This window comes from Mollisia scopiformis, assembly GCF_001500285.1.
Source record: "Mollisia scopiformis unplaced genomic scaffold LY89scaffold_12, whole genome shotgun sequence".
NCBI classification, from domain to species: domain Eukaryota; kingdom Fungi; phylum Ascomycota; class Leotiomycetes; order Helotiales; family Mollisiaceae; genus Mollisia; species Mollisia scopiformis.
Window position 1 is genome coordinate 1,414,580 of NW_017263592.1, and position 15,901 is coordinate 1,430,480.

General features: G+C 49.0%; 6 protein-coding genes across 6 annotated transcripts; 4 read left to right on the forward strand and 2 right to left on the reverse strand.

The window, feature by feature from the left end:
• Positions 1-588: 588 nt before the first annotated feature.
• LY89DRAFT_669631 (NAD(P)-binding protein) lies at positions 589-1,758 on the forward strand (the record flags this gene model as incomplete). Its single annotated transcript, XM_018213113.1, has 4 exons — positions 589-666; positions 721-1,314; positions 1,365-1,530; positions 1,625-1,758. The coding sequence occupies 4 exons, from the start codon at positions 589-591 to the stop codon at positions 1,756-1,758; spliced, it is 972 nt and encodes a 323-aa protein (XP_018071580.1).
• A 66-nt stretch (positions 1,759-1,824) lies between these two features.
• LY89DRAFT_617047 (Acetamidase/Formamidase) lies at positions 1,825-3,504 on the reverse strand. The gene has a single exon (XM_018210786.1). The coding sequence runs from the start codon at positions 3,006-3,008 to the stop codon at positions 2,031-2,033; it is 978 nt and encodes a 325-aa protein (XP_018071581.1). The 5' UTR covers positions 3,009-3,504; the 3' UTR covers positions 1,825-2,030.
• A 2,732-nt stretch (positions 3,505-6,236) lies between these two features.
• Positions 6,237-7,813, forward strand: LY89DRAFT_585462 (uncharacterized protein; the record flags this gene model as incomplete). The annotated part of the gene is made up of 2 exons (XM_018209321.1): positions 6,237-6,565; positions 6,613-7,813. The coding sequence occupies 2 exons, from the start codon at positions 6,237-6,239 to the stop codon at positions 7,811-7,813; spliced, it is 1,530 nt and encodes a 509-aa protein (XP_018071582.1).
• A 999-nt stretch (positions 7,814-8,812) lies between these two features.
• Positions 8,813-9,769, forward strand: LY89DRAFT_554016 (uncharacterized protein; the record flags this gene model as incomplete). Its single annotated transcript, XM_018208339.1, has 1 exon — positions 8,813-9,769. A coding segment is annotated over one exon (957 nt), but the record flags the coding sequence as incomplete, so codon positions are not given.
• Positions 9,770-9,982: 213 nt separating this feature from the next.
• On the forward strand, positions 9,983-11,287 carry LY89DRAFT_554243 (uncharacterized protein; the record flags this gene model as incomplete). Its single annotated transcript, XM_018208345.1, has 1 exon — positions 9,983-11,287. A coding segment is annotated over one exon (1,305 nt), but the record flags the coding sequence as incomplete, so codon positions are not given.
• A 1,858-nt stretch (positions 11,288-13,145) lies between these two features.
• On the reverse strand, positions 13,146-14,276 carry LY89DRAFT_718875 (uncharacterized protein). The gene is made up of 3 exons (XM_018218454.1): positions 13,973-14,276; positions 13,856-13,918; positions 13,146-13,695 (listed from the first exon to the last, which is right to left on the reverse strand). Exons 1-3 carry the CDS (start codon positions 14,211-14,213, stop codon positions 13,241-13,243), a joined length of 759 nt encoding a protein of 252 aa, XP_018071585.1. The 5' UTR covers positions 14,214-14,276; the 3' UTR covers positions 13,146-13,240.
• Positions 14,277-15,901: the final 1,625 nt, after the last annotated feature.

Genomic DNA, 15,901 nt, shown 5'->3' on the forward strand with positions numbered 1-15,901 from the left:
GAAACATTTGTGAGGAGGCATCAATGCACATGTCACGATCACGTATCGCAGTCTCATGATTTGATGTGCTAGACTCGAAGAGCACCAGATTGATCTGGAGATTGGCGCATGGAGATTGAGAATATGTATCTCCGATGGCCAGCCATACTACTGTAAAGCACTTGCCGACGCTATCTCACGAACACGATTGCGAATGCGGTCATCTAGACGCGTCTGTATACGCACGATCAGATATTTCATCTATGAACTCAACTTTAATTGTCCCGCTCGAAGCCAGACATTCAAGTTTTCGGCATCCCATTGGAGGAGCGGCAGCAGAATTAACCGAATGCGGAATGTTCCAGGTTCTAACCGGACGTCAAACTTTGGGACAGCCGATACTTTTTTGGTGACGCAAGACCATCATCTGTTTTTCTTTCAACCTACCTACCATGAGCTGTTCCAATTGTTCGGAGGTTTGGGATAAACCGTCTCCGAAGTGAGGTTTGAATTACGTCTCTCATATATTCCTCGTTTCAGCTTCTCCGTTTAATTCTTTCTCATTCCTACAATTCTTCATCTCCCCTTGCAACTTATCACGCCTCCAAGATGGGTAACAGTTTCTCCCAAATCTTTCCTCCTAAGCCTCAATTCACAGAGAATAACCTCCCAGATCAAACAGGCAAGGTACGCCATCCCAACATTCCCCTTGTCAGCTGTACATAAACTCACAAACCACAGGTCTTCATCGTCACCGGCGCCTCAACAGGAGTCGGCCTCGCTCTGGCTGAACTCCTCTACTCCCACAACGCAAAAGTCTACGTTGCTGCCCGCTCCTCCGAAAAAGCCACGAAAGCAATATCAAGCATCCAAACCGCTCACCCCAAATCCAATGGCGAGCTCATCTACCTCCACCTGGATCTCGACGACCTAACCACCATCAAAGCCTCCGCAAATGACTTCCTATCCAAAGAAACAAGACTAGACGTCCTCTGGAACAACGCCGGAGTAATGAATCCCGCCCCGGGAAGCAGGACCAAGCAAGGCTACGAACTGCAAATTGGAACGAACAACGTAGCACCATTCCTCTTTACCAAACTCTTGACTCCAATCTTGATCAAGACGGCGAAAAGTAGCCCTACAGGCTCCGTCCGCGTGGTCTGGGTATCCTCGAGTGCAGCCGAGTTCGTGGCTCCGAAAGGAGGCGTGGATATGACGAAGTTGGACGGGAACGATAAATCCGTGTTTAAGTATTACGGATTAAGCAAAGGAGGGAATATCCTCCATAACAAAGAGTTCGCGAGACGGTTTGGTGGTGAGGGTGTTATTAGTGTGGTATGCTTTCCTCTTGTTGTAGTATTGAAGTCAGAGATTGACAAGAATAGGCACTCAATCCGGGGAATCTCAAGACGCCGCTTTATCGTACAGCGGGGTCGCTTCAGAATAAATTCCTCAATTTCTTCATCTTGCATGAGCCGATCTTTGGTGCTTATACGGAGCTTTTTGGTGGACTTTCGTCGGAAATTACACCTGAGATGAATGGGACGTGGGGTATGTTTTTCCCTTCTCATTTCTTTCCCAAGATTTCAGAGGGACTAGGCTATTGTATTGTTTTTTGAGGTGCTTTGCTGATGAAGATCTACAGTTGTTCCTTGGGGACGATTTGCTCCTCTGAGAGAGGACTATGAAGCAAGTTTCAAGAGTAAGGACGAGGGTGGGACGGGTCTTGCGAGGGAGTTTTGGGAGTGGACGGAAGAGCAGGTTAAGGCTTATTTATGAGTTGTTCTTCTGGCGTCAATGCGGGTTTAGAGTATATAGCTGTTGACTTTTGGGTGCTGTTTCCATATCGTAATGTCTGTTACATAAAGCAAATATGATTTTGTATATATTATGCCTCACTCTTCGAACTCTGGAATCTGCTTTCGGTATTTTGTAGCCGGAAGTTCTGCGTACGCTGGCCCCATCGGGTACCAAAGGCTTCACAATGTGTCTCTCCTCACATTTGCTCTTCGTCCTTTGCTTCAAGATCTTCTCACTCATCTCACTCGCAATTATGTCTCCCCCACAAAAATACTCAACGGCACCCCACAACTCACCGCATAATTCGGCATATCCACAATCTCAGCAATCCTCAAATCCGCACAAACACTACAAAGCATATAAGCCTCCTCCCTCGTCAACCCCTTCTCTCCAACCAACCAATCAATCGCCCCCCTCAACGCCTTCCTACTCGCCTCCCTCAAATCAGGATCGATCCCAAGAACAGCATACTCCCCGTTCCCCGTCAACCGAGCCTGATTCACAGAATGCTCCCCCGTCGTCCGATAATGGGGACTCGTAACCCACGATTTCCCCTTCTCGACCGTCAACCTCACTGAAGCCTTCATCTGACACTCAATAGCCGTCCCGCACACCTCCCCATCTCCTTGCGCCGCATGTCCATCCCCGCAACTAAATAATGCCCCTCTGACCTTCACTGGGAGATACAACGTCGACCCAACCGTGATGTGGCGACAATCTATATTCCCACCCGTTTCATAGGGTGGAATAGTGCTAAATTCTCCAGCTTGTTCGCGGGCAATGCCCACCACGCCGAGAAACGGGTGGATCGGGATATGGATCCCGGATTTAAATTCCGTGTATCCTTCACTAGCATGCGTTTTCAGATCCCAGATCTTCAAAGCCGGGTCCGGGAATTCGTCATGTAATAACCCAAAGCCGAGGCTAGAGGGAAATACAGCAGTCCATCCAAAATCAGCTGTCTTGAGATTCAAAAATTCCACTTTAAGGACATCGCCTGGTTCGGCACCATTAACGTATACGGGTCCGATGGCGGGGTCGCCGAGAGCGAGGTTGAAGTTGGGGACGTCGGATGCGGTGGATGTAGAGGTGAATTGGTTGTACCCGCCGTCGAGGAGGTCGAAGGATATTTCGGTGCCGGAGTCGACGGTTAGGGCTGGCGGGAGGGAGTTGTCCCATTTTAGGTGGACGGAGGATTTTGAGACGTGGAAGGAGTGGGTGTGTGACATGATGGGGAGTGAGAGGGCGAGTGAGAAGGGCTGGTTGATGTCAAACTTAGCTGGGGTGAGTTTGAGTTGTGAAGATAACAGTTGAAAGGAGCAATGGCGAATCGATGATGCTGAGACTGGAGAAAATGGTGCTGGACAGGCAAGGAATTGACTGATAACCGACAACTTGAAAAAAGTAAGAAAGCAGCGAAGCTGGGAAGAGGTTGAAAAGTTAAGAAGTCAAGATGAAAGAAATACTTAGTGTGCTGGATCTCATGAGTGAGCTTCCTTCCTCTTACAGTAGGTAGAATGTTGGCATTGAAAGTGGGGTTGATTACACACGTGATAGCGGGATAGAAAGTGCCTGGTTCTATTGAAATTGGCCTTCTTGCTGTAGCAGTATATACTTCTAACATTAATCTTTTGTTGAGTGTGTACTTCAATGGTCTTCCGAACTTGTGAAGAACGAGAGTCGTGACACTTGTCACGTGGCTATACTTCGCCTTAGGTCGGGCAGCTGCACAGCTTTTTCTTCAGGGGCCTCTTGAAGTCTTATCACTCCTTTCAAATCCAGACAGAGCCTCTATCTCATTCGGGAAGCCGTCAGCCTTTTCTAAGACTCTTGCAGATGGCTATTGCAGTAGTGGCAACGATAAGAAGCACGTACGATGCTTCAGATGTTCTAGAACTCAGCCACTCACCCCTCTTTTGATACTGGTCTCTGCTGAAGAATGGGAATTCCCGCAGGTGCTGCTGTTCCTGAAAATGGGCCCACATACACCCAGGCATTCTGGAACATGTTTCTTTCGGGGAATAGCAGACTCGAGACTTTCAAGATGATGTTCGAGGCTTCACAGCTTGAGGATCATGTGAAAGAAGAAGATTAATTGCACATGCTTCGCATCCGTGTCTATCCTCGGTTCGGCTAGAATTAGGGGAATGAGACGACACCGCCTTGCTGGTTCCGGCATGGCTCTTTGATTGATTGTCCCAACAGCAGACCGGAGATCCATGCACTGTCACCAGTCAGAATCCTGGTCGTTAGCAGCAGTTAAACCAAACCCAAATCACACACATTCGCAATTATCCCTCGCTCTCCCACGCTGCCAAGTGCGAACCTTGCCTGCTTTGAACCTTGCCCCCCCCAACTCTATCCAACCTTGCCCTAAGTTGCAATAGCTGCAATCGAAGCGATTCGTCCCCTCATCTCGATTAATCCCAAAGAAGCAACTCTGCACGTTTGATGCCTTTCTCTCTCATGGAGCAGCGGCCTGAAGGATTTGTGTGTTGCATCAGGCAATTCGATAAATGAAAAGTCGGTCGCAACACTTTGGGTGATTGACAGAGATTGAACTTTGTTGGTACAACGAGTCAGCACTCAACCCGTTCATCGCATCCGACGGGAGACGACCTACCTCCCATCAACCCATTCGAGGCACACCTCTCCCAAATTCGGGACCCCATCCTTATGCCTTCTGATGCTGTGTCCCCAACTCCAGGTTTCGCTCGCAAGGTTCCACCAAGGATAAAAGCAATTTTTTTAGTCGCCCACGTCTCTGGTAACCACTGGCGAGGGAGTGATTCGATAGCTCTGGAGAAAGGGTTGATGGCTCCCATGTCCGGTCGCCGACGGTGTGGTGGGTGGCTCGTGGGAGTTTAGGTGTTGTCAGACTTGAAATGCACCTGGGGCAGATCATCGCCGCTATCAACGCTGAAGAAGTGATAGCAGCCGCCTTCCGTGGTGAGCACCAATCACAGGGGTGTCGGACCCGACAGATTATTGACATCTGTCACCAAATGCGCCTGGCTGCGGTGCGGTGTTTTCATCGTGTCGACCTGCTCCGTCTGTGCCATCCCATCGCAGAAGGCAGACAGATACTGTAGACAGACGAGACGGTACGATGCTCCGCCGCGGCAAGGAAACAGAGCACAGAGCACTCCTCCTCACAAGTAGAGCACGAGGAGTGATTGATTTTCCGTGGATGCGGCATGAGCATGAGCATGAGCATGAGCAGCATCGCCATTTCATCGCCATGGGGCAGAGCTGCAAATGTCCACAATTGATATGCGGTGGCCTATCCCAGCGGGCGGTGGCGTCCAGCGTTATCTTTGGTCGAGGGAGACCCTGCAAATCATCGTGTGCCCCCCAACTTTCTTGGGTGCAGCATCCCAGCGAGGGCAAGGTCAGATGCATACCGTACTGGAATGGCGGAAAGATGGAATCATGGGATGGGAGGAGATGCCTCCACCGCCAGAATACTGTATCAAACAATTCAAATTCAACAAACGTGCAGGAGGAGCAGATGTTGTCGCATGGATGTATTCTGTACGGTACCATAATAATTAATGTTCTCGGAAGACTGGAAAGAGAGCAGAAGGAAGTATTCCGCCGTTAGAGTGCAAATCCCTTCGTCGCATCCGCTGCTTCGGCACCGCGCCCGAAGCGTACCGTACTGTTCTGTATCAGCCATCGAGTCTCGAGATAAAGCCCTCCACCCTGGTCCATAGGATCTGGTCTGGGCTGGGCACGGCGATACACTCCGTACGGTACGTCCATTGTAACCGCACTCTCGTACGTAGACGTAGACTCGAGCTTAGCTATCGTTGCTGGGCGTAAAAGCATCCTGGCCCGGATCATTCATTTGCTGGGTCCTCAATCAATATTCTGTCCAAGGCCCAGCCCCATCATTCTATGACCCAACACTTGCAATCCTAATCTGTCTGGCAGTCTATCATTAGCTCGAGCTCTCGTCGCTGCAGCTCGCATATCCTTGTCCTACATACTCTCTTCGCCTTCCTGCTCGTCTTCCTCCTCTTCAATACTCACCGTCCCACGCCGAAACGCCTCACAACCTGCCTGACCTGCCCTCTTCTTGCCACTCTCGTCGCCTTCTCAATATCCTCTGCATCCTCTGCATCTTTCCTCCCAGCGTCGATCAGCGACCTCGACGACCTCTCTCCCCGCTTCTGCCATCCCCGTTACGTACAATACCACGAACCATCCTGCTGGGATCCACCAGCTCCCTGATCGTACAACCACGCGACAAGTCACTTCTCGAGTCTTGACATGCTGAGGCTCATGTCCCACATTCCTCGAAATCAGCTTCTCCCGTCGTCTCGAAGTCGGAATAGGAATGTGCCCAATTGATCTTTGTCGAGACCTAGAACAATCGCGGCGAAGTTTCTCCCCTCCTCGCTCGTCCCCTCCGCGGAGGTAGGCGGGCGTGGTAAAGCCATCCGGCTGTGAATATGTCAATATACTCGAGTCCTCCTCCTGCCCGAACCTTCCACGATGATAAAGCGACACTGTTGGTCTGCTGGTGGTGCACCATTTTTGCCGCGGTTATAATATTATTTCGAGTCTGCGGACGATATATACGGACGGAAAAGCTTTTCAGGGAAGATTGGTTGGCATTTGCATGTTTGATACCGCTATTTATACGCATGGCCTTTGTGCATGTGATTCTGCTATTTGGGACGAATAATGCTATCACTACTGGACTTTCAGACGAAGACATTTGGCGCAGGTCCATCGGGAGTCGGTTGGTGCTGGTCTCAAGGATATTTTATGCGGCAACGTAGGTTCCCAGAACCCAATTGTTGCTCGGATCACTGACTCGTGTAGGCTGTGGATGCTCAAACTTACCATCAGCGAATTCTTTAAACGACTCACTCTCAATATTTGGACTCGGTCACACGAAAGAGTGCTCATGGGCATTAGATGGTTTCTGCTGGTGACATTTGTTGCAGTTGTTATTGCGGATCTTTCCGAGTGTCAGCCGTTCGACCACTATTGGCAAGTCACACCAGATCCGGGGCCAAAATGTAGGCAAGGATACGCTCAGATGTTGACGATGGGGACCTCGGATGTTATTACCGACATCCTTTTGGTGGCCTTTCCCATTCCCATCATTATTCGATCCAAGATGGGAGTCAAGAGGAAGATTCAGCTGGTTTTCCTGTTTGCTGGATCCCTACTCCCGGCCGGAACAACACTTTACAGGATTCCGAACATTCTTGACCGACATGGGAGTCAGCAGTATCGATCCCTTTTGGCGTCAATTGAGATCTTGTTTGCTGTAGCGGTAGCGAATGCTTTGGTTCTGGGATCGTTCGTCCGAGATCGAGGAGTGAAGAAACAGAGATGGAAATTCGGCTCGATGAGCGACAGTATCGAACGAACGTCGAGCAGGAGGGGAACAGCAATACGACACTGGGGAAGTGACGAAGATCTTGTGAGAGATCTAGGAATAAGTGTGGATCCCGAACTACGAGATCCAGAAGCAGCGACATTTCGACCAGCACCGATGGCCGTGGCTGGAAACGTGCCGGTAAAGGCACATAAGATTATGGGAAGGGATTGGCAATTCCCTGGGGAGAGAAGTGATACGAGCGACGAGATGGATCTGATGAAGATTGGAGAAGCTCATAGTCCAGCGGATGTTTCCTCTGTGATCACGCCAAGAAGGGTATCATTCTTTGATGTGGGAGGATTGCTCGACGAAGATCACCCACCACGAAGACACAGTTCGACGAAAACCATGGATACCGAGGGAGAGACGTCAAGTTTCGGAGGTCTCCAATCTGTACATTCCAAAAACGACGACGCAGGACTCTCACCCACCCCAGCCAGGAGAGGATCAGCAGCACTACTCCAAGACGTTGGGGGTCTCCTTGGACCCAAACCTAAAAAAGCTCCGCCATACAGGGGCTACGAGCTACAAACGATCCACCAAGAACGCTCCTCACCTAGTCTCGGGCCTCGAATCTCTCGTCAACAAACGACACATTCTCTGCAAGACGTGGGAGGACTACTCTCCAAATAATCTCGGAAAGATTTGATGAAATACATGTAATATTTATTGTGTGATAATTAGCGAGGCACGAATTAACGAAAATTCGGCGAGGAGTTTTGGAGTTGGAGTTGGATGCAGGGAAGTGATACAGGTTCACTCTGCTGATGTTGGGGCTTGGAATGACTTGGGATTTGGACATGCTATATACCACAGCGATTACAATACGATCGCTAGTCTCTCTTGAGACTTTGAATAGAGCGGAATTAATCGAGCTTCTCTTCGAATGAGATGCCAAAATTGATGAGATTGTGATTGTGGTGCCTAGCACTAGCAGTTCGTGACTCAACTGCAACCTAACCCCGCACTATGCTTGTTCCTGGCAATAATGGCCGAGGTCTTGAGTGCACCGTGAGCTTGTGAAATAATACGATTGGTGGTGAGACAGGCTTTAACCTGCCCCGCCAGTTGTGTTGTGGCGGCCAGTTCATGAAAGAAGCTTGACGTCTTCATTGCTGCATCGTATTTTTTGATAAATCTCCCAATAAGAATGAATATGGACGTTTGATTAATGTTTCCTTCCAAAGTTTATTGAATTCTAAAGCCACTGTTTCCATATTCTTATGCTTTTTGCGAGGCGTGAAGATCGGGCCCGCTTCAAAAAGCTTGGCCGAGGAGCTTAACCTTAAATGTATTTTCAGTATCTGCTAAAGTGCCACAGCCCGTACGGCACAGCACCACTACACACAGCCTCACCAACATTCTCTACCTGGCCAGTCGTTCTTTATCCTCAGACATCTTTCTGAAATGACTGGCAACATTTCCATCATGACCTCAATCTAAGAAACTGCCCTCGATCGTTCTTCTCTTCTCTGTTCGCTGTTTAACTACACTCGTTGAAATTCACTCCAAATTGCCTCTACTTCCTGTTCCCGAACAATAGCAAACCAACACACCACTAAGGCGCGATCCGCAGAAAACCAAATCTCCCTCGATCCTGCAGTTCCTCACGATTGATTCAAATCAGACATAATGACCGAAGTCGAAGAGCCTCAATTTACGTCCCTATCGGCTCGTATTGCGGCATTGAATCAACAAGGTGTTGGGAAGAGCTTGAATGCACAATCGACCGGCAAAAGACCACCTCCCCCTCCTCCACCCTCGAATCGTCCCGCCCTGCCTTCGAGAAACACAACGAACAATCCACCAATCGCCACATATAGCTCCTCGGTCACGAAACAGGCAAACAATGAACCCATCAGTGCGCGAGGCCAAGGTCTCCTCCCTCCACCCCCCATCGATCGAGACCAGCCGAAGCAGATAGCCTTGAAGACACCTCCTCTGCCTGCCCGAAATGCTCCTCCCCCTCTTCCAAGCCGAAAGGCTTCACAGCCAGCTCTACCTCCTCGAAAAGCCTCAGCTCAACTGTCCCCAAACACACAATTGGTCCGCCGAGGCTCGAATTCCTCCATAATGTCACACAGCTCTTCGGTGTCGGGGATGTCGTTAAGTCAAGGGTCATCAATCACAAGTGTATCCTCGGTGGACTCGCAGAGAAAATTACCCCCAGCGTTAGGAGAGGCAAAGCTCCCACCTCTTCCTCCAACGAAGAGAGAGCTGGAGGAGAAAGCTGCAGCTGTCAAGGCGGCCAAGACACCTCTGGTCTCGACCAAATCAGCTCCTGTACTACCTTTGCGACAGCCTCCCGTTTTGGATCGAGACATAGCTCCCAAGATGCCTCCAAGACCAAGTGGGCAACCCAAGATGCCTGATAGACCTGTGAACGAGAGGAATGAGAGCGAAGAAAGAGCTCCTGCACAACCGCAAAGAAGACTTCCACCGCCCTCGGGGCCAACACGGTCGATATTGACGATGGGATTCGGAAACAAGATAAATGAGATTCCCCCTCCTACTCCTGGACCAAGACCTTCGAATTCGTCAAATGAGACTCCAAACCCCGCTCCTAGACCGGCACCAACATATTCCAGGCCAGTTGGACCAGCAGTCAAGGAGTTGACTTCCAGGAATTTCGACAGCACTATTGAAGGGAAATTTGCTCTGGTTGATTTCTATGCTCCTTATTGCAAGTATTGCAAAGAGCTCGACCCCATTTATAAACAGCTTGGCGAAGATTTTGCCTTTGCTTCCGATCGACTTATCATTGCCAAGGTGGATGTCGACAAACATAAGGATTTCTTGAATCAATACGAGATTGAAGGTTATCCTACCATCATGTTCTTTGATGGCAGCGGAAACCAACCAGAGAAGTATCGAACGATGCGGGATTTAGACAGCTTGACGGAGTTCTTGGAAGACAAAACAGGCATCAGAGTCGCTGATGGAGCTCATATTCCCAAGCCGAGTGGCGTTCCACCACCTATCAATATGAGCTCCAAGCCATCTATCTCCCAAGTTCGTGCTATTCAAGCTCGGCCAGCACCTATGGCAGCACCACCTTCTGGCTGTTTACTCTGCAGAGATTTCTCGGGTCCGGATGGTGTTGCTGCTCAATACCCGAGGCAGTCCTTACCACGAGGTCCCGACATGACTGGTTATCTCGCGGATGTCCTATGCAGTCCTTTCTCCTCTGCAACTGACAAAGCTCGTGCTATCTTCACCTGGTTACATCACAACATCGCGTACGATACAGTTGCATTCTTTGGAAAGAATGTGAAGCATGTCGATCCAAAGGACACCATCACTTCAGGTCTTGCTGTTTGTGCTGGATATGCTGGGCTATTCTCCGCTATCGCTCTCAAAGCAGGCCTGGAAGCTGTGATGGTTACCGGCCACGGGAAAGGTTATGGATACACCGCACTCAAACCCGGGGAACCCGTCCCACCTGCCAATCCGTCAGGTCATGCTTGGAACGCTGTCCGTATTGATGGAGGTGAATGGAAACTTCTTGATGCGTGCTGGGGAGCTGGTAATGTCGGCAACCAAGTTTATAACAAACATTTCACGCCCAGCTACTTCACGATGTCAAATGATCAATTCGGCCTCAAGCACTTCCCACAAGACGATAAGTACTTCTTCCACAGTGATGGACAGATCCCGACATGGGAAGAATACTATCTCGGCCCCACTCCAGCAGAACCTCTCCAACTCTTCGGCTCAGTAGAAGATCATGGCCTCTCTGCAACATCGTTCACTCCCCAACAAAAGCAAATCCCGGTAAACTCAAACGAAGTAATCCGTTTCCAATTCAGCAAAGTCTGCGAACACTGGGACCACGAGAAAAACGGTAAGGGGAAACCATACTGTCTCATTATCAAGATCTGGGGTCTGGACGGCAGGAAAGAAGATTTTGTCGCCATGGAAAATAACGACTTTTGGTGGTGGGCAGATATCTCTGCTAGAGATCTGGGTGCTCCTGGGCAAACGGTCATTTGCTACGCGGTTACGACTGTCAATGGGAAAGATGCGAGAGGGATGTCTAGGGGAGAGTATTTGCACAAGAAAGGGAAGTGCGGCATGGGCTTTGGCGGCGTTAGTGCTTGGGATCTGGTTTAGGCGTTTTTGCGGACTAGATGGGAGGATACCCGGTGGATTGGATGGGTTGATGAAGAGCGGGGAATGGATACGCTGTAATGATTACGCACATAATGTTGAATGCGTTCGGATTCTGAACCTTGGTCAGCAATGAGTGAGAAAATTCTACCTGAAGTGAGACTAAGAGTGCAGATACCGTCTCACTCTCTTTTGCTTATGCATTGATACTATGTTGCTTGGTGAGAATGTTCACCACAGAGGTAGTTCCTCCATTTCGAGACCAACGATCTCTCGGTACAATTTCACCACTCATCGTTCGTAGCCTGAGGACTGGTTTCGAGGTCGGAATTTAAGCACGGAGAAGGAGCATTTTGTTTTCATTTTGAATGATTTCGAATGGTTTCGGCTCGGATATCTCCTCCTTCATGTTCTCTTCGTTGGGAAGCGCATCATCAATGGCTTCCGCATTCGGGATAAAGAAGGAACGTGGGTTCTTAAGAGGATCCGGCTTCCAAGTTCGGTGCTCGGTATAGAGATTGGAGCTTCCTGATAATTCTTCGAGGGATCAGTGTAGGGCAGCAATATGTTAAGTGACCTAGACTACAAGCACTTCTTCCATCCCAAGCTTTGGGGTGGATTTCCGATGGCAGCAACAAGAAGTGTGCCTGAGAAGCTGCTGGAATTCACTCATGATTTGAATACTAAACTGTTGATTAGATAGAACGAAGTTCAAAAGTCGTCCACTGGGGCTTGGTGGTGCAGCTGCATTTATGTTTTGTTTTGAAGGATCCAGCGAGATGACAGTCATCCATCGACCTGTGAAGCGCTGAATGTGGGAATGATGTTTGGATCACCCGCATTCGATGCTCTGCTTCGCGGTCTGAGATAATTCTGCTTTCTGAGTTTCTCTATCCACCCCTCAATACTACCAATTTGCGTTAAAGAACTTACACCCCTTCGAGCGAGCTGTATTTATGAAGACAGCTGTGGAAGTTTCTGTAGCATGCTTGGCTAAAATATCTCTCTAGCTTTGTGCACTGATTTTAAGTGTGGTTCATGAGTCTGGCCCAGAAGGCATCGTCATCCGAATCGAGGACCTGTGCAAGTTTGCAAAGGAAGCTTTTCAATGCGAGAGATGCCGCGGGAAGATAATGGTGATGCTCTTTCCTAAGGATCCTTATCCGTACTGCATTTCTAGGTAGTCTCAAAGTCTAGTAATGGGAAACCAGTATGTATAATTCTCTATGCCACTCCCTTCGGAATCGTAGACCTCATGAGCCAAGCCGTGCTCCACCATATGGCGAGCAAGGAACCAGAGCGCTTCGACGCCCTCGAACGAGCTGGTTTCAAGACCAAACGGTACGGGAATATTCAGGAGCATATTCTCGTAAGACTTGGTGGTCATTATATGGATGTTGGGGCTTCGAAGAAGATTGCTGATGGTTTGGTAAGTATTTTCTTTGCCCTTGGCGTTGATACCGAACTGTTAAAGGACATCAACCATCACTTTAGAGAAAAAAAAAAAGGTACCAGTGGGACCTCTTTATCTCAAATCCAGATCTTTATTCTTTTCGCACATAGTAACCCAAAAATGCGTTTTTCAGAAACTAAAGAGTTAGAACGAACTCTTCACGCACCAATGATCAAGTCCAATGCAAGATGAGGTTGAGACTTCAAATTCTTAAAGTTTATCTCAAAAACGCTCGGAAAATGCCATGCTCTGTATGTTGTCCCTCCCAAGTTTACTCCGAAATCCAATGATCAAGAGATGAGGCCGAGATCCTGATTTCCAAAAGTCCATGCCAAGCCAGGCACGGTTGCAAAATACCATGCTCTCCATCTCATTCCCCTAGACATCCATCAAAATCCAATGCTCGAAAATTCTCACCATAATGCAACGCTTTTTGTGTGCTGTCCCCTGAAGTTATGTCCCATTCCGATCAAAGATCTTTGAGAAGCCGGCAGAAACTAAGCTGTAATGCCACCTGCTCCCGCTCCGCCACCACCCCTGCCACCTCGTTGGTTGTTCTTCGGTGGGCCCTTGTCTGGACGATCCTGTGGACCCCTAAACTCTGGAGCATTTTGGCACTGGTGCTTACTGTTACCAACACGTCTGCATCTGAGGCACCATGGACCACCAAAGCATTCGTTCACTGCACCCTTCTTTTGTCTGGCGCAAGGGCGGCACATATGAGGATTGCTCTCCTTATTATTTCGGGCTGTAGCAATCCACGCATACGGCCAATCGCGCATAATACGTTGACTGATAATACGCCCGTTGGCGCCGGCAGTGATTTGAGGGAGAGTTGCAGCTACCGTAGTATTTGGAGGAAGTGTAGGAAGAGGGACAATGGAAGGAACAGTGGGAGCAGGGCTAGGATGGTTGTTGACTGAACCTGTTGACGGAACGATAGGATTGAGACCTGTATTGCGCCAACTTATTAGCAACGCTGTTTCAACAACAACAGCATGCAGCCTGCGATACTTTTGTGAAATACAAGTCAGACGCAGAAGGTCACGGGGTCGCTTCGTGACGCGAAGGGGTCAGGGGCTTTGCTGGGGGGGGGAAAGGGGGCCGCATACCAGTTGCTTGAGTATTACCAGTAAGACCTCCACCAGCTCCACCACCGAGGTTGTTGATATTATCTATGGATGTATTAGCTTCGTGCAAAACTGAATAGCATTTCCAAGTATACATACCAGCATTCTGGGTGTTATTAGGCCTAGACCTAAGGCTGTAGATGAGCCTAGGTAGCTGTCCGTTCGGTGCCATGGTTGATGATCTTTGTCGATGTTTGTTGTGTTGGAGACAAGGAAAGGTTGTGTTGCATGGAAGAAGACTACACATTATATACTTGGGTTTCGTCCACGGACGCACCAAGCGTGGACCTAGCCCGTTCTGTTCACCAATGCTATTCACCTGGACGAAAGTATTGCTCATGTATGAGACGGATTATAGTTGAATGAGATTGCACAGCGGAGGAAACGTGGTGGATTTGTATGAGGAAAAGATACGGGTTGAGCTGAAAGGGAGGAGGTGCTACATTTTTGGACTTTAATTGACTGATCTATTGTTTTACAAGACTACATAGGTCAGCACCAGCTCTTTTCATTGTCTGATGAATGGAATTTTTTCCTCCTTTCTTCAATGGAAGACTGATTTTGGCTGACAGAGAATGGTTCTCATTCAGCATCGACTTTGATACAGCCAAGCGCTTTCAAGCTCCACTCCCATGCTGATTAGAGGACGAGCCCTTAGTTGGGACTAGCTTTCAAGAGGCTTCCTACAGTCAATGTGCTCCAGTCCATTCAGTATTCGAAATCCTGAGCATACGCCCAATCCGAGGAGCCTACCAACTCCATCACGAATATCCATACACCCTGATATGGAATAGGTCGGCCACTCCGCACGACCCGCACAAGATATAAGACATACTATACAAAACGCAACGGACACAATCGACGATGGGCAACAATCTAGTCAATTGGCGCGAGAGTTCACACGGGCAATGGCGAGGCAGCAACGGGCTTTGGTCACGGAGAGCTTACTTGCGGTTCTAAACGGACTTGGATAAAGCATCGCTTATACTCGACCTTCGGGGAGTAAGGAAGGTTTGGTAGACTGTCTGGGCATCATGCTCTTCGGAGAAGATGAGGCCTCTCTAATTCTCGTCCTCGACGCAATTCGTCCATCGCGTTGTGTAAGATCCTACTTTCAACGTCCTGAACAAAGGATCGCATCTCAGCAAGAAGCAATGTCGAGTGCACCTTTCCAATCGAAAACTCGCAGAAAGAATCTACGTTTGGAAGGACTCTAGCATTCCACCATAAGATAAATTTGCAAGGGCGACGAGCAAATTGCTTCTGAGACGGGAATGATTCCTGAGTGGTGAGCTTCGTGCCCCGTGGGATTTAAGAGAGACACGAGTCAGGCTCGAGATGTTTGCAATAAGTTGATATCTGTTACGATACAGATCGATGCATGACTCTTACATTCAATCCAGAGCCTCCTGCATTTCCCCTACCACTTCGCTAAGTCGCTTCCAAGCCTTCCCTTAGGCGAATGTCGCAACCCCGCCCGTACGTCTACGTCCATGAACATCCGAGAATTTCTGGGCAGAAAATTCACCGGCCCGTGAACGTCCTACAACGATAACTCATTTTTATGGGCATTCAAGCAACTTCAGCTTTTCCGGAATTCTTTCCTCTTTCAGACGAAGACTCCTGACTGCGCAGGCTGCCAAGTTGCCAAGAGACTCGTGCTCGCTACTCCGCTCTTCGCCAAGCAGCTGCCAAGGGAGCATGTCGACTGACAATTGGATGTTTCGGGCATCTTCCGATATCTGCTGAAGAACGGCCTTTGACGGATCTTATGTCAAATCTGTCAAACATTTCCCAGAAATATGACAGCGCTGATCTGGGGATTTTGCGGAGCCGAAACCATGAGTTTGGGACATAAGGCTTGGAAGTTGGGGAAAAGGGTTCTGCAGTTCCATTTGAAAGCGACATGAATTCAAAATAGTGGAAAATTCCTCTGGATATCCACGCATCCTCTTAAGAAGACAAGATTGTCAAGCTTCCACAGCCGAGCAATGGCCCAGAACCTCACCGTTATACCTCGCGGCGCGC

Bases quoted from the DNA above. Each gene is read 5' to 3' on its own strand.
- LY89DRAFT_617047 (XM_018210786.1), bottom strand. From the start codon at position 3,008: ATGTCACACACCCACTCCTTCCACGTCTCAAAATCCTCCGTCCACCTA.
- LY89DRAFT_718875 (XM_018218454.1), bottom strand. From the start codon at position 14,213: ATGAGCAATACTTTCGTCCAGGTGAATAGCATTGGTGAACAGAACGGG. The intron at 13,919-13,972 runs GTATGTATACTT...ATACATCCATAG, and splicing joins TAATAACACCCAGAATGCTG to ATAATATCAACAACCTCGGT. The intron at 13,696-13,855 runs GTATGCGGCCCC...GGCGCAATACAG, and splicing joins TGGTAATACTCAAGCAACTG to GTCTCAATCCTATCGTTCCG.